Source organism: Gossypium arboreum, chromosome 11 (assembly GCF_025698485.1).
Source record: "Gossypium arboreum isolate Shixiya-1 chromosome 11, ASM2569848v2, whole genome shotgun sequence".
In the NCBI taxonomy this organism is placed as follows: Eukaryota; Viridiplantae; Streptophyta; class Magnoliopsida; order Malvales; family Malvaceae; genus Gossypium; species Gossypium arboreum.
The window spans coordinates 8584003-8606667 of NC_069080.1; the positions used below are offsets into that span (position 1 = coordinate 8584003).

Sequence of the window (22665 nt, forward strand, 5' to 3'; positions counted from 1 at the left end):
TCGTGTTTGAGCTCACGTGGACACAAAATATTGATATATCTAAAGCACTTTATCATATTGATAAATAAAAATTAATTATGAAAAATATTGAAAAAAAATCCAAATACTTTTTACAGTTGCAAGATAGAAAAACCTGCATCTATTGCTCACATTTTGCTTTCCCCAAAGGCTAAAAGATTTTGGGTCACATTGCCAAGCTGCTTCAGTTCTTTACCCGACCTATTGGTGTATACATTATATACACAGGAGAAGATCATCCTGGAAAAAGGTGGTAAATAGGCCAATTTACCAAAAAAAGGGAAAGCTATTGAAGAGGTCGAATATTATTTTGGGTCTACAAATTACTATATTGCCAGATGAAACTTTTTTCCTGCATGTTTTGATAGTAACTTATTTCCTTATGTGAACTTTAATTCTCTGAAAATTCTTCCTTCTTCCTATGCACCTTGAGAGAGAGAATCCTGCTGAGTCAACTGATAGTTTGCGTCGGTGGGTGTTCTGTTCCCACTATTTATGGTTATTACTTTTGAACAGAGGAAGAAGAAAGAAGATGAATATATGGCAACATGCCAAACACTGCATGGAAACAGTCAAACATGGGAGAGAGTGTGAGAGATCTAAGCAATTTATATACCGAAAAGAAGGAAGACAACTAACCTGTGCCAAATCCAGTAACTTTGACTGCTTTCAAGATTCCAGCTTATTGCTGCCATGGCTAGTGCAATAAAACCAGCAAGCACAAATCCCCATCTAAATCGTTTCATTACAGTGTTTACAAGATTCTGCAGCCATTCTCTGCTCGGCCATCTACAGTGTAACAATTCATCGTGTAAATGCAATGCATTATATTCGGGTTTTGTTAGTCCATACGGTCTATCTACCAAGTAGTGCTTCTATAATGTTAATACAGCTATAGGATCATGTTTCTCTAATGACAAAGCATGGCTTCCTGTGTATTTAAGAAAACTACTAAGTAGTCCCTTGACCAACTCAAGCGATAGTTAGCACAATTTAAAATGATAAAAGATCCTATTCTCACAGTGCTACGTACTATTTACTAATAACTAAAGGCAGTTTATGTGCTACCGTACAGAACCCTGAGTATGCATTTTACTCTCTCGACTTTAATTTCATGCAGTTTATGCGTAGTGCTTCATGATGGTACAAAAAAGAAACCCACCTTTCAAGTCTGTTCAAACATAAATCCATTGAACAGGAAAGTGACCGATACTTGGTAGAGAACTCTATCAACCACCCAACAAGAAGACCAAATGCTCCGATTCCCATCACAAGGATAACATTGGATGACCTGCACAGCTTAGCTTAGTCAAACACCTTCCATTGTTGCTAGAACTGGGTCATATATTGGAATTAAAACAAATGTCACCAGATCCATATACCTGGTTGCCTTAGTTATGGCCATCAGGGCAGTAAGGATAGCCACAGCTGTGTGGATTGCCCTTTTAAAGACTTCATCAATTGTTGTGAGGTATATAAAAGTGCTCACTACAGCCATGAAAGAGAGCCAAAAGTCCATAAACTGAAACATTTCCGAAGTTACCAGTCAATATTAGTTCAAACCAGTAACTAAAATAGGATAGTGAACTTTTATGCAAGTTAGATTCATGTTTTCCAAATGTATTTCAACCATGATCTTTCCAAGTTTTTCATGACGAATAATGAATCATTCTTAGGAAATCGTACCAACAAGTACCTGTAAAACACCAAAGGACAATACACACCAGGTACCCACATCACATGCATGATATAATCCACTTGAAATTCCACTCACTGTGTAGACCACCCATTCTGCGAATGCCTGCATGTAAACAGGTAATTTAGTCTTTGACAAAATACAGATATCAAAGAATGATGGTTAGTTATGTCATTGACATGGCTGAAAATTTCGAGAAACCTCCAATGTTTCATCACAAAAGGTTGGCACTCTTTGCCATCAGAAATCAGAAACATCTGCAAGTGAGTCCACGAAATAAATGGAGATTTACCTTCTGCCGGAGAGCCCAAAAAGCAGGAAGCACAGCTGCAGCATTAGATGCGATTAATGCAATTGATTGCCATAAGTGTCCTGCATCAGTTTCCAAGCAGACAAGAGGCTAAATTTGTTTTGTAGCATTATAATAATACCAAGTCCTGGAATTTATTTCAAATGCTAATAAACCTGAAGGCTAGCCTAAAAGGAAGGAAGAAATGGCTACTTTGGAACCATAAGCAATTACTGTTTATGAAAACAAGTGGCAGGAATGGCATCCATATTTTTGCATTCAACTCCTGAAAGGAATTTACCTTGATGGGATACAATCTCAATGCTACAGTCAAAACCTCCATGGTTCCTATCACAGGCACAAAAGCTGAGAAAAAGGAAATAGTACAATGACAAGGCAAAAAATGCATTTTAGACCTTCATCCAATCCTATATGCTTAGCTATAACAAATAAAATTATTATAAAAATTGGAAATCAGAAGAAAAAATGTTATAGAAAAGAAAGAATAGCTGAAAAATATAATACCTGTACGAAGTTAATCCACTTGCATCAAGAGCAGATTTACAAGCACCATGATAGGAGCATCTTTTCGGGCATCTTTCAAGTGAAATAGACATAGTAGTCTGGCCATCGGAAATGTCACCAGTGCTGTTTAGATGCCTTAGCGCAATATTCCAGATTCCTTCCTTAACATATAAGATGTAAAAATCGACCTTTTCATCACTTGAATTGTACAATACAAAAAACACGGAGTCACCACTGCTGCTTGTCTTGTTTACATAATAATAGTCCCAGTTAATAAGTGATGGCAATCCACCATTTCTAGCATATATTTCATAATTCATCTTTCTATCTGACGTTAGCCGGACATGGAGATTTCCACCAGCTGCACCTCGAGGAACATCCAGAAGAAAATAAGTCCAGGTGTCCAGTCCTCCAACTGAGTAGTTGCTTAAAAGGGGCCCAAGATGAAAATTAGCAGAATCTGATATCAGATCCCCACCATCTGGCAAATAATAGGATTCAAAAGGGGTCGAATATTTCCTGAGAACCGTCTGCAGACAACCATTCTCAGCTCATCAATAAATTACTCCTGCGAATGAGTTTCTTCAAGCATCAACAGAAGGAAAAGGGAGTACGGGAATAAAGTTGTTCACAAATCTACTTAAAAAAGAACTAAAACTAAAAAAAATTAAAAAGTGTAAGTGAACACTTTGAAGCCAAATCTTCCAAACTGAAATTTGGTCCTATTTGCTTCAAAACGATTACATCTTTTAACATGAATCTCTTCAGGTTTAAGGAAATTTCACCCTCAGTCCTCTGGAGAAGATTCTCAAGACATGGTGTCCAGTTACCCACAAATAAAGTTCACACTGTCATCTTCTCATCCTTCATTATAAAAGCCTGTTTCTAAGCCACAACTAACAAGCAAGTAATCACTTTCTCCTACACCTGATATCTGCTTTATCCTCGCAAATGTGGATGTGTAAATATTATTTAAGGCATTGAATTTCAAATAGGCAAATAATTTACTAATAGCATCAAATTTTAAAACTAAAACTTACTGACATGCACCAAGCATAATGTAAAAATAAAAATGAATTGATGAAATTTATAAAGTTGGAAGCGATACAGAAAACAAATGTAACATGTATGTTGACAATGACCACCTGAAGCATGTATCTTTCAGACGAACAGTTTGGCCCGGCCTTTCCCAAAGGACATTCAAGTTCTTGCACTTCCAAGGAATAGCAAACTTTTGAAACATTACTCAGGGCCCCACCAATTTCCTTTGCAAGATGAAGGGCTAGAATAGAAACAAACCACTGGCCAACCTTTGGGAAGCGAATGACCAAAGGGGATTGGTTTAAGTCACCAGAATAATCATGCAGAGTAGCCAATGGCATTGCACCATAACGAGCAAAGCACATTAAATAAATTCTGCTACTATTCCCAATGCTGTCCAGAGGTCTTAACCTTAGATTTTGTACAGAAATTGTTAAGGATTCAGTTATCCGTAGTATCTCGAAGGAGTATATTTTCATTTCTCCATCCCCATGGCAGGAGGTCTCAAAATTGTTCCTGCACAAAACCATGCTTTGATTGAAGAACCCAGATACTGAACCATTTCCTGAACTATTACCAGATCGAGCACAAGAAAGCAGTTCAACAGTTTGGTTGCAGTACTGTCCTTGCATTGTTGAGGTTGTACATCCTTCCACGCTAATATTAGCTGCAAAGGAGTAAGCACGGTTCCTAACAATCTGCAACACATAGCAGTAGTGAAGAACAACAATGAGATGAATAGGAACAAAAGCAACCATTCTTTAAACAAGGATTTGATTTCCAGCAGATATCCACAAGCCTAAATGCAAGTGGAGAACAAGGTGCAAAATAGTAGAGCTAGTAATTTACCATCTTTGACTGTGTTCTTGTAGGCCCAACACCATTGAAAAGACCAAAATACAAAACCCTGGCAGATATCTGAACAGATTTTCAAGTTATAGTGCCAATAGTTGAGTTTCTAATAGAACATAAAAGAAAATAAAAGGATGCTGTGGGCTAAAAAATTTTACCCCTGATTGTGGGTTAAAAAATGCCAAATGGATAATATAGTGTAATACTCACCTAAGAATTCAGTTAAACAAACTACATGCGAATATGAATTTTTTAAGACCAAAAGCATGACATGTCTTCCAGATAAAAACATTTGATAAAGACAGCAAACCTGCTCATTCGTCAACTTCATTGTCATATTTCTTGGCACAGGATAGCACTGCTCCATATTTTGAAGTACTTGTATTCCATCAAGAGATCTGTTAGATAGTGCAACTAGTGCACCAGCAAGAGAAAACGTCTTAAAACTACTAACATTCATTCTGGTTCAAGAATTCTGTGATTGAAAGAAAGAAATAGTATCTGACATTTGCTAGCAGGATACCTTCTAATGAAGTGCTTGAGACATCTGGCAATGGGAGGCTGCCATCTCTGAAGCATATCATCGGCAGCACACTTTTAGGAACTTTTTCAGCACTTTTAATGTCCTGCAAGCATTTTCAAGTATAAACAAAAGAGATGAGCAAACAATAAAAAGTTTAACTAATAGTATGAGCAAACAAGAGAAATTCAAGAAACAGCATAGTAAGAAAATGTGATAAACTAAAAGCCTAATTAACTTGGACAAGCATACTTACAAGATTGACACTCGACTTCAATGCTATCGACATTGAAGAGAACCATGGGGGTAAATCAACTGGAACAAGCAAATAGTAAACCCAGTGAGACACTAATACATCGAATCTAATTACCATTTTCTTTTAACCTTCCTGTTTTCCGGGAAATTCATTACCAGGAAAACAGGAATGAAGTAGCTTTCCATAAAAGGAAACAATCTAATAATTATGAAGACAGAGAGAAACAGCTTCAAACTTGATGTCTCCCATAACTAATTTGCCTTATTCTGCTGCTGAAACAGTGTTAAATGTAATTCTTTAAGGTTTTTTTTCTTTTTTAAAGTTAATCTAACGATGAATCTTTGTATCGGAAAAATTCTAATTGCTTTCCTCATTATAATAGACAAAAAGAATAAAATTAGTCTTGAAATCGAAATTAATTAATAGAAAGGGAAAGAAAAAAGCACAAAACAGAAACAACGATCCATTCACATGAAAATATTTCATGCATTAATTGGTAAAGTTCAAATTTTTTAACACCACTCATTACTTAAGAGCAGTCCACAATTAAATAATCATTAAAAAAACCCTGAAATGACAAATTGAAAACCATAAAATTAGTTCTCCGTACCTCTTATATAACGCATGTCAAAAGGTCTGATCTGGGTTTCTGGGTATTTGAAGCTTGAAATAGTAAAGGTATCATATCCACCAAGTTGCTCCACCGAATTACAATGCCCAAATAAACAACAAAAGAGAATGAAAATGCTGAGAATCAAACTGGAAACCGAGCAAAGAATCGAATTTTCTGCCATTTTGGGAGGTGATTCTAAGAAGGAGCCAACAGAAAATTAATAGTAATAAAGAAAGAGATAATATATATATAAAGGAATTAAAAGCATAAAGGTTTTTGGTTTAGTGGGTGATTAAAAACGTGTTAAAGATCTAATTTGCGGACTGCTTTGAAGTCCTTAATTCAGTGGACTGTGTTGAATGATGATGATTATTATTTTTTATAAATATCCTTAAAATGGCTATTTGTTGACTACTGCTACAGTGCGAGTCAACATAAGCAAAGGATGTAGAAAACATGGAAACAAGGCCACGCTCACGCAAGAGGAACGTGTAGGAAACGCGTCACCGACGTTCTTAAGAAAGAATAAGGTAAAACTACTTTAAAAATCCCGTAATAAATCTCAGATTACATTTTTTTATTGGAAAATAAATAAATTTAAAAGTAATTTGATCTTTTATATTGAAATTTTATTTACTTTATTGTTAAAAATTAATGTAGTTAATAAAATAATAAGACAGTTTCACGTGATATGTTATATTTTATCTTATACTAATATATAAATACTAATTTTTAACGGTAAAAATAGATAATTTTTATATAAAATTAATTTATTCTTTGGCCTAATACAAATGAATTGTTTTACTAATCTTTTAATAAAAAGATAAAATATAATCTAACTTTTTGTCATAGTTTAGTCTACAATTTTTTTATACAATGTTTAAAATTATTTATAATCTCTTCTTAACCCATAAAAAGAGGGTAATGTGCTTGAGTATATCTAAATCTACATTCTCTTATATTGACAAAAATATTGATACCAATTTAATTAAGACTTAATCGACGATTTAATTTACTAAATTAAATCTAACTTTTGAGTATAAAAAGCTAATGCAAATTTAGTTTTAGTTAAATTTACTCAATTAAATTTGTTAATCAAACTGAAAGCAAAATTAATGCTGATTTTAGCATTCAAGCTTAATTTAAAATAATTTCTGAATTATTTCACGATTTTAATCTAAAATTGAATAAATTCAATTAAACTCAGGAGCTATTACTCTCAGCTCGTTTAATAGTTCAAAATATACGAATTCCAACTCAATAATGAGGGAGTTAAATCCTATTTTCTTGCAACTCTTAACCAATAACTCATCCTTTTGCCGCTTTTTTTTTTTTTCTCTTGAGATTATAGCTTATAAAACTGCAGTTAAATTTAGTTTTCGTGTTTATATTATTATGTCTAGTGTTTTATATTTTAATATTTGATTTTATAATATTATTAGTTAATAAGAATATTTTAAATAATATTAACATGAATTTTAACATGTTTTTTTAGAATTAGGAATTGGTTTTTGGTATTGAATCCTGCCTCACAACATTATATTCTTATCGTTAGGTTAAAAGTTGGTGTTAAATTTAAGTCCATTAATAATATCATTTTTGTTTCAAGACTATTAAATAAGTTTTTTTAATATTAATATGTTATACCAATAAATTTAATAAAAGGACATATAAATTATTACATAGATGACATTTCAACATTTAATTAATTTAAAAAATTAAATATTTTAAAATTTTATTTAAATTCTAACATATCATCTACGAGTATATCATATCAACTAAATTGAAAACATTAATTTTCTCATCATCCGTATTAAGATGATTGGTAAAAATGTAAATTTAAAATTAAAAAAGAAATATTAAATAAATGAATAAAAAAATTTGAGGGTAAAATAAATTATTATGTTTTTCTAATCTAAAACAATACATTATTGTAAATAAAAACATAAACACCAAATTTCAAATATAAAAGAAAAATACATTGTCCTAAGAGAACATCTAATTTTAATGTTATTCGAATGTTTTGTTATTTATTTTACGTTTGTTGATGTGAAAAAAGCCTCTGCCTTTGAAGGAATAGAATAAAATTTATTTATGTCTTTAAGCGAACATGTTTTGGTAATATACTCTTGAAGAAGATTAGGGGAGGCGCAATCTCCTGCATCTGGGATCATTTCAATCTATCTCTCATAACCGTAAGATATTAATAAGTCACAGTTGGCAAGGATCCAACGTCAGCATTCGTTTCCCTCTCTTCCTTTTTAGTATTTTAATTATGCTTTTGACTCTCGCTCGCTGTCTCCGTCCACCGTTTGTCTCTCTCTATTCTTCAAGTTCAAAACTCCGAAAACAGAAACTGAAGGAACAGATTCTTCGCTTGAAAACGTGGAAAGGAACTTCCAGAGAAAACAGCGAGAAACGGCGTAGGTTTAAAAAAGGGAAGGGAAAAGGAGATGACGGTGATAGACTTGATCACTAGAGTTGACGCGATTTGCAAGAAGTACGACAAGTACGACATCGATAAGCAAAAGGCGGTTAACGTCGCCGGCGATGACGCTTTCGCTCGCCTTTACGGCGTCGTTGACTCCGAAATCGATGCCGCTCTCCAGGTGTAATCTTCTTCCTTTCCTCTTCTCTAGGGCTTTTCTTAACTGACTCTTTTTTTTTTTTTTTTTTGCTTCAAACAAAAAAAATTCTTACTTTCTTTTGCCTTTTGTTTTATGATTTTTTTTAAATCCCGTAGAAATCTGAAGCTGCTGCAACGGAAAAGAATAGGGCTACAGCGGTTGCTATGAATGCGGAAATTCGAAGAACCAAAGCTCGATTGCTTGAAGAACTCCCCAAATTACAACGACTCGCTCTCAAAAAGGTCTTTTCCTTTGTTTTTTTTTTCTCTTTTGCTTGATTAGTTGTCAAAGTTTCTAATTGGTTTACCTTAATAGTAATTAGACTAAGAATTTGTTAACCGGTAGTATTAATTTGTGGGGGTTATAGGTGAAGGGGATTTCGAAAGAAGAGCTTGAAGCTCGAAACGATTTGGTTTATTCACTGAAAGATAGGATTGATTCAATACCAGATGGATCATCAACTGCAACTAAGCAAAGTACTGGTGGTTGGGCAACTTCAACTTCCTCCACTGGCATTAAATTTGATTCATCTTCAGGTAATAGTAACTTATTTGTTGGAATTTTTTATTTTCAAGATATCAATATAATCAAACGTTGTGAATGTTCGGGAATTGGATTGAATTAGATGAGAGATTCACAAGTGAGTACTTTCAACAAACTGAAGAGTCTGACCGCTTTAGGCAAGAATGTGAAATGCGCAGAATGAGACAGGTTGTAATTCCCTTTCTTGTTGTTGACGTTATTGTTTGCTTTACCAATGCTATGAGATTTTCCACTTCGCTTTGCTTGCTTGCTACGCCAATGCTCTGTCTCTTGTTCCATTATGTTAAACATTTATAATTTTCATGGTGGTAATGTTTTGTAGGATTATAGTAAATTCATCTTCCTTTCTACCTGAATTTAATAATATTCAAGACCATTAGTTTTTTTTGTGTAGGATCAAGGTTTGGAGGTTATAGCTGAAGGTTTAGACACCTTGAAGGATATGGCTCATGATATGAATGAGGTTAGTTTGCACAATATTGCGGTTTTCCTTGTGTATAAATCATATTAAACAGTGCCTTAGTTATTCAAGTCCTTTAATTACCATCTTGCCTTATGACAGGAATTGGACAGACAAGTGCCACTAATGGATGAAATAGATGACAAGGTGATTCACTATTTTAGTTATCCTTCTTTGCTTGTCATGGACATGGAGAATTCTATTAGTCTGCTCATAGCATTCTAGGAAATATTAAATTCAGATATGAACCATTTAATAGTTAATCATATATTTTGAGATGAACTGTAAAGCATGGCAATTTACATCAGAAAGACCCTTCTTTTTTTTATAAATATCCGAAATTTGGGAACTAGTTATTAATGTTTGGTTGTCGGGAGGTAAAAAGGTAAGCTTGAAACATCGTCCTTTTCCATCTGAAAGTTTCTGCAGCTTAGAAATTCAATCTTGACACTGTTTTTGGTATCTTCCAGGTAGACAGGGCAACCTCTGATTTGAAAAGCACGAATGTGAGACTTAAGGATACTGTACACAAGGTAATTATATTGACTTTTTTGGATGGAAGCTGCTTTCTATATCTTAATTTCTATTAATGTGTATTTTAATATTGTTTAGCTGAGGTCAAGTCGCAACTTCTGCATTGATATCATCCTCTTATGTATAATTCTTGGAATCGCTGCCTATTTATACAAGTAAGTTTCCCTAATTTTCTTCAATTCTATGGTAAGAAACATTTAGTATCCGAGTATTGCAGCTCTATGTTCTGAAAATTGTTGCATGTCGGCTCAGAGCATGTAGGGAAGTAAAATAACATCGTTTATATGGTTTGCTAATATTCAACTAAAATCTTTCAAACTATGTGGGATTGACTACAATGTCTTTTACTTCATTTTCGAACTCTATTTGGTCTAAGCATGATTCAGAAGCTCAATACCTACCATTCTTCAACTTCACCAAAATGATATTCACCTTTGCTCCTGTAATTGTGATTTTCCGACCCATTTCATTTTTCTTGTGCTGCGTTGTTCTGTTCTGATTCTTACTCGTATTCAGACATGATTATGGTTTATAACTCTTTAAATTTATGGATTATTTTTTTTCTAATTCGAGGATGCCCATATCCGACAGTTGTATTCTAGTTCGTGTAACATCTATTATTACTCTTACAAAAAATTTTGAGATTGACTGTTCTCTGGTGCAGTGCGTTGAAATGAGACAAATAGTTCCACATAACCACGAGGATTATGCTCTTCTATTATGGCATGGCATGGGGTAGGAGTTTGTATGGGTTTTGAATAAACTCCCCTCTTTAAGAGTGTGTACGGATTATGAGACAAATATTTGTTGTACGTAATTATATATATATATTTGTACGTAATGTTTGTAGCTATGTATTGTACTTTCCAGTGTTAAATACGAGTATTAACAAACGTAGTTCCATGAAGTGGTACAACGGTAGGGACCCAACTGTTGTTTGCGAGTGTTCTGTGATGTTGATGTCTACCTCTATTTATTCCAAGTAATTAAAAATAAAAATAAAAATAATTGTGTCTACTGTACTGCCATTCATAACGGGGTTCATGTCATGAATACTCCAAAGTCAAAAGGATCTTTATTATTTTACTCCATTCTCATATCCTTAGTAATGAGAATGAATGTATTTAAATAATTAGATGCTAAAGCAAAGTTGATTCTCCATTTACTTATCATCTCTTCTCAGTAAAAATATGCGAATAAAGGAAATGATATAACCCAACCCCCAAATTTGAATTTAATTAAAATGTAATGTCATTATCAGAAAGTCCAAAAATAAATATATGCTCCACTTGCATCAGTAAAGCCATAGAGATGTATTGAAATTGCTAAGCAAGTCGGATGTTGCTGTAATTGTCACATCAAAATTTCTATTTTAATAAATCACTTGTTTGGCTTAAAAAGAATACCTAATAAGTACTTTTACGTTATGATTGCCTTTTTTTTTTTAAATAAAAAATATCACAGTGATAAGTTTCACATTCTTAAAAGAAAACTCACTACACAAATCAGATTATTATATTATTCTCCTTCTCTGGACATGAAAATGAAGTAAATAAAAATAAAATCATAATTCGTTGATTTTCGATGAATCATGAGTGCCATAAATATATAATCCTAAAAGCTCTAGAAGAGCAGAAAAAATATAATAATAAAATGAGAGAGAGAGATCCATTAAGTGTCAGAATAAGAGTGTCTCTCGGGGCATACGAACAAAGGGTCATAAAAACTAGCGCTCCCTCGTCGGTTGTGCGATCACTACTCCATGTTCAGTTCAATCGTTCCACAACCATCCCATTTTAATATTATATTTATATAAAATGTATAACAAACGCTTCTTTCCATTTTACCTTCCTCTCTTTACAACTCTGAAAATCATTTTGAGGACAATAAAAATGCTAAGAACGTTAAGCAAGAAAAAGTGGTAGAGGTGCAGCAATGGTGGCTCAAATTTAAAAGAGGCATAAAATCAGATAAGGTCAGTTTCAAACACATAAAGTTTTACTGTTTCTTTCACTGCTAAATGCTTTTCTCTTCTTCTGTTTTTTCACCACTCGCATCCCATAAATATATATATCCTTTGGTCTGAATAATGGTAGAGGTGTATGTATTTGGTTATTCTTGACCGTACTCGATCTCCACACCGCCGCAAACTTAGAGTGGCTGGAAACGATATATCACTCAACTCAAACAAGAAAGACTTTGCAGCTGAAGAAGCATATGATAATGCTTGATTTCATTGTGTAGTTCATTTTCTCCCTTTTTCCCAGTTTCAGTTCAATTTTTGTTTCGAATTTTTAGCTGATAATGGAACTTCGTCTCAGAGCTTCTTCTTCTCCATATCCTTTTTTCCCACTTGTTGGCAGTATTATCTCACCGTTTCTAGGTTTAGGATTCAAGAGTTAACTCCATTTTTAATTAATTTGGTCATTATTTACTTAAACAAGTGCTTCAATCTTTTTAAATATTGGTTTGTATGATCCACAGATTTTATGCGATGATAAAGATATATACATACATATATTATTTAGGGTTTCCTGTAGCCATGGGTCCTTCACCGCCTACTTCCATTCATATATCTGCTTATCAACTTTAATACACAAACGGTAAAGTTAATTAATAAAGTTAAATGCAGTGATTAGAGAGGTTGATAATGGTGGAAAAGAAAATAGTCTGGTAGATATATATGTCGACAAAGGCATTACCCAACATTTTAATTTTATTATTTTATTTAGAAACATCTCCCCATTTCATTCAAATTAATAATACGCAATCATGCATGCCATATCCCACACCTTAAAGTAATTTGACAGAAAATGCTTAACTCAAGCCCTCTTTTTTTCAACTGTCGTTTCATGTCATTGCAAACCCCAAATAATTTTTATACAAAACTTTTGTCAAGTTTTATGCTTTTGAGTTATTAGAAACCTATCGGCTATCACCCTCAACAGCTACAAAATCACCTAGCAAGATCAAATGCAGATTTAGAGTTTTTTAAATCGTTATTTTTAATCTTGCTTAAAGTAAACGCACCGTATTTGCATGAAATTTGGATTATACGGATGTGAGTGAGGAAAGTGTAGGCGATTGAAAATGACCCCCGAGTTAGAAAATATAATTACAAAATGGCTTTGCCAAAGAGGGAGGGGGGAAAGCAAGAGATGCTTTGCCTTTCATCAACATTTCTGCTTTCTTTTTAATTACAAGAAAAAAAATGGCTGCCCCACATCAATATTCGTGTTTAGTCATTTTTATACATTGTTTTTTATCATGCAAATAGAGCCAACCCCTGTTTCTATACTTTTATTGTTATTATTATTATTATTATTATTATTATTATTATTATATTGTGTTTTTATTTTATTTTTAATGATAAGTGAAAAAAAAAATGTGTTGTAACTTTGTTTAAATCTGGTATGAGTATGTTTAAAATGGGTAGACCAGTTGTAACGCATCATGTGTCTCTTGTGCGGGAGACTGGACATATCGATTTAGGTTTTGCAGCCACTGTTATTCACTGTGTAATTAAATTTATTATTAATTTATTTATTAATTTTTATATACACATTAAATTTTTGCTGGCTTCAATTATCTTTTATTCTTATTTGAAATTAAAAATATATTAAATATAGAAAATATAATTTTTAAAAATAAAATGTGAAATTGATACCTGGGCAAATCTAGGGGGTGACAGGGGCCTTGGTCGTTTAAAAATTTCAATTAATAAAGATAAAATTATACTTTACTCCCTCCTAAAAATAATAAAATTTTAATTTAATCTTTTAAAATTATATTTTTACTATCGTAAAAATTATAATTTAAGTTCAGCTTCCTTAACAAAATTTTCTGACTTTGCCCCTGTTGATACCAATAGAAATATTTTATTGCATCATCAATAATTTAATTCAATAGTGAACATAAAAAATCATTACTATTTATTGTTAACAGAAGATTCAGCATGAATAAAAGAATTCGGACATTTTTTTGGTTTGTTGTTAAAGATAATTTAAGGCGAAATTGAAAGAAGAAGAAGAAATGGTTTAATGTGTGTAAATCCTAATGAATCAAGTAATTAAGGTAAGTTAATTAATTTCTCCATTGAAAATAAGCAGCAAACTGACACGTAGGGCTGGTAGTTAGGTCTTTCCAATTAACTGTGGCTGTTATTTATAATTTTCTATATAATTATAAAACCTACCACTAAATACTAAGAATTTATGGGGCATCACATCCTCTGCTTTTCACTTTCCTTGAAGAGTTTTGGCCTCTTTAATCACAGCCCTCCAATCTAGAGCGGGACCCGCTAAAGTACAATCATCAAATCCAAATTTCTCCTGGGCCACACGTGTTTGCCACTTCTCACACCCGCACGTCGATTGGAGCGCGTTTGATTCACGCTCGCTCAACATTGTCTCCCTATCTCGGTCTTTGTTTTAGTAACTCAAAAGATGTATGGTTTTTATCTGTTTAATCACCTTTTTTATAAGAAAAGATCTTAAAAGACGCAAATAGCCCCAAGGGTTGAAGTACTAATCATGTAATGAGGCAAGTGCTAAATGCACTGTTTTAATTATATTTTAATAGAATTTGTGAAAGTATTAGTTAAATGGTAGAGACCCCACCGGAGACAAATGTGGAATAAACTGTACACGATAATTAACGTCCTCCCAATATACTAGAATAAAAAATAAACTTTGGACAACTATCATGACGTGTAATAGCGGCAGCTTTTTTTCCTGCGGAAGGTTTTTGGAAAATAAATAAAAACCTAGGGACAAAGTGGAGAAAGGAAAAATAAAATCGAAACATATGAAGGGCCGAGAAAGCAACAGAAAGTTAAGAAAACCCTGATTATCGAGTTCTGTGAGATCTGCAAAAAAACACCATAGCACCACCAAACCAAAGCCCCCCTCCTCTTTCTCAAGAGAAACAAAACAAGGGATAAATAAAACACACCCTTTTTGGATCTAAATATTTCTCGTTTCTTTTCTTGGCTCTCTCACTTGGTATTTTATCTTTTCAGTTCCCTCCTCCATCACCTATAATTTGCTGTCTCTTTTTTTTTTTTCTCGTATTTGTTCGCTTATTTTTAATTGATACCCGATACAACAACATGAGGATTCGGAAGAACGCGAAGCTATCATCGCTGATACACTCCGAGGGTTCAAGGGCTGAGAGTGTGCACGTGTGCGAGCTGAACCAGTCGCCATGGGATGTGATTTCCTTCGCTCAAGACCCATACCCATCGTATCTTCATCACCAGGTAACCAACTCTTTTGCTCTCTCTTTATTCCTTCTTTTCTTCCCTTCGAAATAAATTGGTTCGTTCCTTAAGGCAGATCTACTTACTCCTCCTTCACCCTTGCCTCCATTTTGTATTTCTTTGTCTGACATTTCATCTACACATCCCTCATTTCTTTTAGGGTTTTTCCCGTTTTAGGGTTTCCACAAAACCCTAAATTATCTCCTTGTTATCGTGTATTTTCTTCGAAATAGTCGATTTAGGTTAATGGGTGTTTGTCATTTCTGCGTATTATTTCTGGTTCGAGTTTTCAGTCGTTTGCTAGCTTCGTTTATTGTTTTCTTTCTTTCTTTAAAAAAAAACCCAGTTCGAAGCAGAAGATAGTTTTAATGGAAATGGGAGCTTAGGCGATTCTATTGGTGCTGTCGAGAGGTAATACACTCCCTACTTGTTCGATCCGATTGTTTTTTATCAATTGCTGTCGTGGTATTCTATTAGGGTTTTTTGCTATTCGTCTCTTAAATAATGGGAATAATTATCCAAAAATTTGATGATGGGTTGGCGAGTTAATGAAAAACCCAGTTTGTGTTATTCCGCGGGTCTTGAAAAATGTTGCGGTTATTACTCGAAACGCAGCGTAGCGTCGATGATGGAGAGTGAAGATAAAGCGATAATGAAAGTGGAAGGCATGGTTATCGACGATAACGACGAGGTGAAATTTGGGTTTCAGACCCAATGCGAAGAGGAAGAAGAGGGATCCAAGCAAGAGCGTGTGCTGAAATCTTGCAGCAACGATAGCGGAAATAATCCCAGCAAGAAATCGGACAAGAATAATTACCAGCTAACCGGTAACCGCCGCGGACGAGCCCGAGCCGCCAAGAAAGGGTCGTCGTCAGCTTCGAACCCGTACGAATTTTACTATTATTCGGGGTTCGGGCCGTCGTGGGGAAGGAGAAGAGGCGGCGAAATGAGGAAGAATATTATCGAGGGTAAAGAAGTTGAAAACAACAGCAGCGCTGTCACGGCTCAAAACAATACGACGCCGTCGTCGTCTTCGCAATTCGATAATAATGAAGAATTTGATTATGTGGATGATGAGGATGATGAATATGATGATGACGAGGAGGACGAGAACGTAGATAGTGGCAAGAAACGGATGAGGAAACCTATTAAAGCAAGATCATTAAAGTCCTTAATGTGAAGACCATCACATAAAAAAATATAAAAAAAAAAAGGGTTTTGGCCTTTTTTTGGCTTAAATGTGTTGAAAATTGTTGTACTTTTTTTCATTTGCGTTTCTCTTTTTAATGGGTATGTTTTTTGTCTTTATTTTTTTTGCTTCTAGGGTTTTATTTATTATTAAGTAAATTTAAATTTTAAAGATTTTATTTTACTTTTGGGTTGTTTTATATGATGTTGGGTTTTGTCGCGGGTAAGACTAGAATTTGCTCTGCCAACTTGTCAGTAGAGGAGATATTGTACGGTGTGACTCGCGTGGACCAAATGGAGGGTAGGTTAGTCAATGTTGCAAACCTCAATGCCGTTTTTGTAATTTCAACTCTTTTTATCTTTATCTTTTTCTTTTTTCAACTGGCTTGCTTACTGGTTGACGTGGCTAAACGACGAGTTTTGTGCATTTTTATTGTTTTCACTACTACCACACATTCTTCTAAATTAAGCTGGCCAATATTTGGGATTTGTAATTTTTATAGGCTTCTGCTTTTTTTTTTTTTTTGCAATTCAATAAATGTTGATTTATCTTATATTTATTGTAATTTTTAAGATTGAAATACAATTTCCATATTCGAAGTTGTTGAATAATCAATCTAAAACTTTAGATCAACGGAAGTGTATCTAATATCTGAAACTGGAAGACCATTGTTTCAGTGGTGGGAAGTTGTTTTGTGTGAAGTAAAGCCGGTTGGAACCAGGACATTGGCATATATGGGTGCCAGCCCCTGCTACTGCTCCGGTTGAAAACGAAATGGACACACCCACCACAACCCACTGTCACATTTGTACTAACATTACTGCTTCCCCGATGAGGTATTCGAATCTGCAATGATTTGTACTTTTTTTTCTTCTTGTTGTAAAGTGCAACAACACATTGGCAAACAGATACTTCTATCAACCAGCTTTGTTTTTTCAACTATAGAATCATAATCTTCTCGTATATAATTAACAGGAGACTGAATCCCCTGTACCCTTATTATTAGGTTGTCAAATGTCGATGCCCCTGTATGTTTCAATTATAAAGAGATGCAACCTGAAACTTTCCTTACATTAACCAGGCAGGTCTTGTTTACAATAAATAAACGGAAAGAGAATCAAATGAAAATGAAAAAGGGTAGGATGAAAGTTGAAAGTTGAGGTGTTGCGTTTTTTTGTTGGAATAGGACCCAAACAACAACGAGATGGCTAGGAACGGTAGATAGAAACTTATATTCCACAGTTATCAAGAGATGGAAAGAGGAACAGACTATGTTTAGTTGATTTCACATTCAGTTTCTTTGTTTTCAAGTAATGTGGAGAATCGTGGAAGAGCCTCTGGGTTTAAGCAAAAAGGGCATGAGGTAGGGATTTGAAACTACCATTACCAAGTGTTGACTGAAAAATTACATACGTTGGGTTCGTGTCCTTGTTCTTCCATGAAAGCTTTGGTTCTGAAAGTAACACATCATTAGTAATTAATTATATGCAATGTCAAGTCAGATAATGACGACGACATATCATTAAAAATTCTTAAGATTAAATTCATGTATCATCATTTTATTCACATAGAATTAGTTAAATTATGTTGAAGTTTTTGTTGGTCACTGTGACACCCAACCCTTGGGAAGTCCAAGAATGTATGGCTGTAGCGTGTAGGTATCAAAGGAAGTATGCAAAATCACAACACTTCAACTTAACCGGGTTTGCAGCCGACATAATATTGGGAGCCCAACATTTCCCAGCTTATGGGAAGCCCAAGAGCAAATACGCAGCTGCTTTTATCGGTTTCAACATTTAGAAAAGCAGAGACCCACTTGGTAGGCGGTAGGAACTAGGAATAGGATAAGCAAAAAATAAATAAAAGTAGACAATCAGAATCGCTATCACATTGATGTTTAGGCACTGGGACTGAGCTTTGGGGTTATAGATAAAAGAAAGTTAACCATTTCACTTAGGATCCTTTAAATTCCTTCTTTTTGTCTCCTTAAAAAGTTGAAACAGAAAGGTGAGGCAGCAAGGGGACTTTGGTAGAATTTTCAGATTTCATTGCTAAATTACCAATGCAAACTTCTTTTTAGCGTTTGAGAGCGAGCTTGGGATTTAAAGTTCTGGGCTAACACAGCGCCTGAAAATAGAGATGGGTCAAGCACAGAATCCAAGTTCATTAATACCACCATTTGAAGAAGCAATGAGAAAGCAAGAAAAAAAAATAAAATCAACGCGCCCCCACCAAAACTTTCTGCAATTAACAACTTGTTCAAAAATGCCCTAAACTAAAACCTGGATTCATCTGTTTCGTGTTCACTGTTCAGTAACAAGGCAGCCCATTCATGTTTACTAAAATAGCCTCACAAACTTTAACTCCTTGAAACAAAATTGAAATTTGACTGTAGATTGAATAATACCAATTACTCGATTTCAGAAACAATTAAAACAAAGCATGTTATGCAACATTCAAACTATAAGAACTTAATATGGAAAACTTTTCCTTTTCTTTTTTTTTTTTTTCAAATCTTTTTCTGACTTAATTATGCACCAAATTGTGATGTACTGATGTTTAATATATACAATTTTCACCAAGCTCATTACAAAAGAAGCCATTGGATAAGAAACATCAAGTGCCCCCTCTTTTTTAAAAAAAAAAATTCCTACAATCCCGGAACCGAAACGTACTCACTGTGTAAATCACCGACACCGGAAGCAGCCCAGAGTCTTTGATTGAACTCATCCTGCAACTCGTCGGGCACAAACGGTGTCCTACAGAGCGGACATGTTTTCTGATCATGGTCCATCCAACGGTCCAAACACGCCCGATGGAAAACGTGCCTACAGTTCCTCAACCACCTGATCTCTTCACCTCCTTCGAACTCGTACAAGCAAACGGCACAACTCTCCGGTGGATCCCCCACGACAACGAGCTCCTCGAACTTTATGACGGGAAGGATTTCACGGATCAGAAGAGCTGATACGGGCGGGTTCTCGGGTGTAATTCGGGTCCGGTTATCCTGCCAGACAGTGTCTGGTTCGAGGAAATCGGAGAGTCCGAGGTAGCTAAAAAGAGTAACAATTAGACATCGGATGAAACCCAGAAACCAAAGCATGTGGACGAAGAGTTTCGGTAAGAAAACTTCGGTGTAACCAACTGGAAACCCCATGAAGAAATTAAGATGAAAATGAATTATAATTAAAGAGAAAGGTTTTGTTTACGTGATTATACAGACAGTGTATGCGTGTGTGTGTGTGTGTGTGTGTGTGTGTGTGTGTGTGTGTGTGTGTGTGTGTGAGAGAGAGGAGTGAGGGAGAAGAGGAAGGCTTGTAGTTTCAGCTATTGGGGGTTGGCTTATGGGAAATTGGAAATTAATATAGTAGTAGTTTGTAAATTGTGAGTGATTGGGTGACTGACTGTGACATGGAGGGATGGTTATGATTGGAGGGTGAGGTAAGGGGTGTGGGTGAAATTAAAATTAGGAGTGAATGGAAGTCTGAGTGAGCCGCTGATCATCATTGGCAAATTCAGTATTCAATTCTCCATCATTTCTTTTCTTAATTATCTCCAATAGAGCCACTAGATTTTAGGACAGTTTATTTATTTATTTTATAGATTTGGTTAACTCATTAATCCATTATCATTACAACCTTTTTACTCTTTTTATACTGCTTTTTTTTCATTTTTAAATTATCTTTTACTTTTATTTACCTTCACCCATATCTATTCTTTTTCTCATAGTTATAAACCACCAAAAAAAAAAAATTAATTCATAGTTTAACCTCTATAGTATACTCATTTTTCATTTTGATACTTCAATTTTTTTTGTCCCAATTTAATATCTCAAATATCAATTTTATCTATTTTAGTACATTTTGTTACGGACATTAAGAAAATTTATTAGGCAAATTTAACCAATGAAAAAGAATTATGTAACATATTTTGACTAATGAAAAATATCATGTGGTAATCAAGTTTATTTAAAATAAAATTATTAAATTTAAATTTTAAAAATAAAAATCATAATATTATTTATTTAAATATTAAAAATAATTTTGACTTTGATGGCCATTTATCGATCATTGGTGACATTGATCAGTCACATGACACTATTAGAACATGCCACGTGTCCTTTTTTATTTTTTAGTATTATATATATTGAATAAAATTGTAAAAAATCATATATAATATATATTTTAAAAGTTTAAAATATCTTTTTATAAAATTCTAAAATGTATAATTATTAATTTAAAAAATCAATTTAATATATAAAAATAAAATTTTATTTAAATTTCAAGTAATTACAAAAAAAACTTTGAAATTTAAAATTTTTAAAATTTTAGAATTGTAAAAAATATATTTTTAAACCTTTTTTATTTTTTATATTTTTACAATTTTTTACATTTTGTAATAATATTATTAATTTCAACTTTTTTTCAATTATAGTATTCTTTTGTAAATTTTATTTTTATAATTTATATGTTTTCTTTCTAGATTATATATATTTTGAATTTTATATATTTTTCCTTTTTATATTTTTTAATGTGTATATAAATTTAATAAAATAAAATATTTTTTACATAAATACGCTACATGGAGCTCTGTGATTGGCTATAAGAATATTTTTAAAATATAATAGAGGCATATATTAGGTATCAAATTGAGAATTTGCGTGTACTTTAAGTATCAATTTGGGACAAAAAACGATTAGATATCAAAATGGGAAATTTTGTATACTTTAAAAATCAAATCGTGAATTAAGCTAAAAGAAAAGGCTTGACCTACAAATTGCTACATAAACTGTATCAATTTATTCTTTTTAATTTTGTTGTCTAAAATTTTTTATAACAAATGATACGTATATTATTTTTTCTCTAATTAATACCTCTAATTGTTCAACTATTAGTCAAATTATTAAATTTATTTAAAATAATAATAATCAATAAAAATTATCATGTCGTGAAAAGAAAAATATTTTGTCTTTATATATGATTTTAATATCATATTTTACTTTTATATCATCTCACCACTTATTTATTTAAAAAAATAGTTTTAATATAAAATATTTTCTGTAATCGAATTTATGATTTCCACACCTATAGCTATGATTAATTTTTTTGTATTTCTTAAACTCTTGGTAAATTCCAAAACCCATAGGTAGTTTGATATTCTTATGCCTGCTGCTTTGACCTATAGTCGTAGATTGGGTAAAACTGCATGGGAGCCATAGCTTGAGCGCTATAAAAACTATTGCATATATTTTTAACCGAATGAATACTTAATTGTTTTTAAAATATAATTTTTATTTGAAATAACTCAGTAAGTCACATAATAATTTATTTGGTTGTTTAATTTTATTAAAAATATTTTTATTATGAATATTTTATTAAATGGATGTCCATCATGATCAAGATAAATATATTTAAATTTGTGTTTTTTAAATCACCTTAAAATAGATGAAAAATTAATTATTTTTTTGTTGATGTGATATACACATGAATAATCACATGGATAACACATAATCATTTAATTATTTTTAAAATTTTGAAAATTAAAAATAATTATAAAAATATTTAAAATCTTGATACGTTATATATGTGACAATCCATGTGTATACCACATAGCAAAGTAAACAAACAATAATTATTTCATCAAATTTTGAGTGGTTTGACAAAAATACAAGGTCAAGAGCTAAAAAGAGACCAAAATTAAATGAATGACTAAAATAATTTTTTATAAAATTAGAGAGTTAAAAACTTTATTTTTTAATAATTTCATTATAAGTTCTAATTATATAGATTCTTTTTATACAATATCTAAAACTATCTCTAAATAGAAGTATAATGCGTTTAAATGCACTTAAACCCACATCCTCCTTTTATATTGATAATAATATTTATGTCAATAACTCAATCGAAAAAATAAAACATTTATTAAGAGTTGAATAAATATTAATTATGGGGATCTGAATTGATGAAAAGTATAGTAGTACAACCTGAATCAACAATTTTTTGATAACAGCTGTTATATTTAACAAGTTGGAATGATGAAGTATTAAATGGAGCTCCAAGCACAAACCTACTGGAGCCTTCAATTATAAATGAATATGGAAAGTAATTTTTGTTTTTCGTTTCTATTTAAAACAAAAATAGAAATCCAGCACTTAAAATATGGCAAAAGCAACAAAGATTTAATATTTTGTGGGAATATAGGATTTAATATTTAAAGTTGAAAAGCACAGGTACTTTACTATT

At 32.9% G+C, this 22665-nt stretch overlaps 4 protein-coding genes across 5 annotated transcripts; 2 read left to right on the forward strand and 2 right to left on the reverse strand.

Moving 5' to 3' along the window:
- Positions 1–48: 48 nt before the first annotated feature.
- On the reverse strand, positions 49–6194 carry LOC108483181 (uncharacterized). Of its 2 annotated transcripts, XM_017786442.2 has the most exons (14): positions 5808–6194; positions 5198–5256; positions 4945–5047; positions 4732–4835; positions 4419–4487; positions 3674–4267; positions 2529–3058; positions 2305–2369; positions 2007–2086; positions 1715–1819; positions 1401–1540; positions 1181–1309; positions 658–807; positions 49–576 (listed from the first exon to the last, which is right to left on the reverse strand). In XM_017786442.2, exons 1-14 carry the CDS (start codon positions 5989–5991, stop codon positions 438–440), a joined length of 2451 nt encoding a protein of 816 aa, XP_017641931.1. In that variant the 5' UTR covers positions 5992–6194; the 3' UTR covers positions 49–437. The 2 variants fall into 2 exon arrangements, with proteins under 2 accessions (XP_017641931.1, XP_017641933.1); XM_017786444.2 differs by lacking the exon at positions 5198–5256 and having other exon boundaries at positions 5808–5934.
- Positions 6195–8074: 1880 nt separating this feature from the next.
- LOC108480773 (syntaxin-71-like) lies at positions 8075–10881 on the forward strand. Its single transcript, XM_017783869.2, has 9 exons — positions 8075–8419; positions 8554–8679; positions 8805–8973; positions 9063–9148; positions 9375–9443; positions 9543–9587; positions 9911–9973; positions 10053–10129; positions 10639–10881. The coding sequence occupies exons 1-9, from the start codon at positions 8264–8266 to the stop codon at positions 10649–10651; spliced, it is 804 nt and encodes a 267-aa protein (XP_017639358.1). The 5' UTR covers positions 8075–8263; the 3' UTR covers positions 10652–10881.
- Positions 10882–14882: 4001 nt separating this feature from the next.
- Positions 14883–16833, forward strand: LOC108482475 (uncharacterized). The gene is made up of 3 exons (XM_017785609.2): positions 14883–15234; positions 15581–15645; positions 15850–16833. The coding sequence occupies exons 1-3, from the start codon at positions 15085–15087 to the stop codon at positions 16412–16414; spliced, it is 780 nt and encodes a 259-aa protein (XP_017641098.1). The 5' UTR covers positions 14883–15084; the 3' UTR covers positions 16415–16833.
- Positions 16834–18953: 2120 nt separating this feature from the next.
- LOC108482486 (brassinosteroid-responsive RING protein 1-like) lies at positions 18954–19787 on the reverse strand. Its single transcript, XM_017785620.2, has one exon. The coding sequence runs from the start codon at positions 19578–19580 to the stop codon at positions 19074–19076; it is 507 nt and encodes a 168-aa protein (XP_017641109.1). The 5' UTR covers positions 19581–19787; the 3' UTR covers positions 18954–19073.
- Positions 19788–22665: the final 2878 nt, after the last annotated feature.

What these genes read in the sequence shown, in the direction of transcription:
- LOC108483181 (XM_017786442.2), bottom strand. Translation starts at nt 5,991, where the DNA reads ATGGCAGAAAATTCGATTCTTTGCTCGGTTTCCAGTTTGATTCTCAGC. An exon ending in TGAAGTTGACGAATGAGCAG is followed by an intron (nt 4,488 to 4,731) that starts GTTTGCTGTCTT and finishes AAATCTGTTCAG; the next exon opens with ATATCTGCCAGGGTTTTGTA. An exon ending in TGTCCTTTGGTGTTTTACAG is followed by an intron (nt 1,541 to 1,714) that starts GTACTTGTTGGT and finishes GAAATGTTTCAG; the next exon opens with TTTATGGACTTTTGGCTCTC.
- LOC108482486 (XM_017785620.2), bottom strand. Translation starts at nt 19,580, where the DNA reads ATGGGGTTTCCAGTTGGTTACACCGAAGTTTTCTTACCGAAACTCTTC.
- LOC108482475 (XM_017785609.2), top strand. Translation starts at nt 15,085, where the DNA reads ATGAGGATTCGGAAGAACGCGAAGCTATCATCGCTGATACACTCCGAG. An exon ending in CATCGTATCTTCATCACCAG is followed by an intron (nt 15,235 to 15,580) that starts GTAACCAACTCT and finishes AAAAAAACCCAG; the next exon opens with TTCGAAGCAGAAGATAGTTT. An exon ending in TCTATTGGTGCTGTCGAGAG is followed by an intron (nt 15,646 to 15,849) that starts GTAATACACTCC and finishes CTCGAAACGCAG; the next exon opens with CGTAGCGTCGATGATGGAGA.
- LOC108480773 (XM_017783869.2), top strand. Translation starts at nt 8,264, where the DNA reads ATGACGGTGATAGACTTGATCACTAGAGTTGACGCGATTTGCAAGAAG. An exon ending in TAAATTTGATTCATCTTCAG is followed by an intron (nt 8,974 to 9,062) that starts GTAATAGTAACT and finishes GGATTGAATTAG; the next exon opens with ATGAGAGATTCACAAGTGAG. An exon ending in TGGCTCATGATATGAATGAG is followed by an intron (nt 9,444 to 9,542) that starts GTTAGTTTGCAC and finishes GCCTTATGACAG; the next exon opens with GAATTGGACAGACAAGTGCC.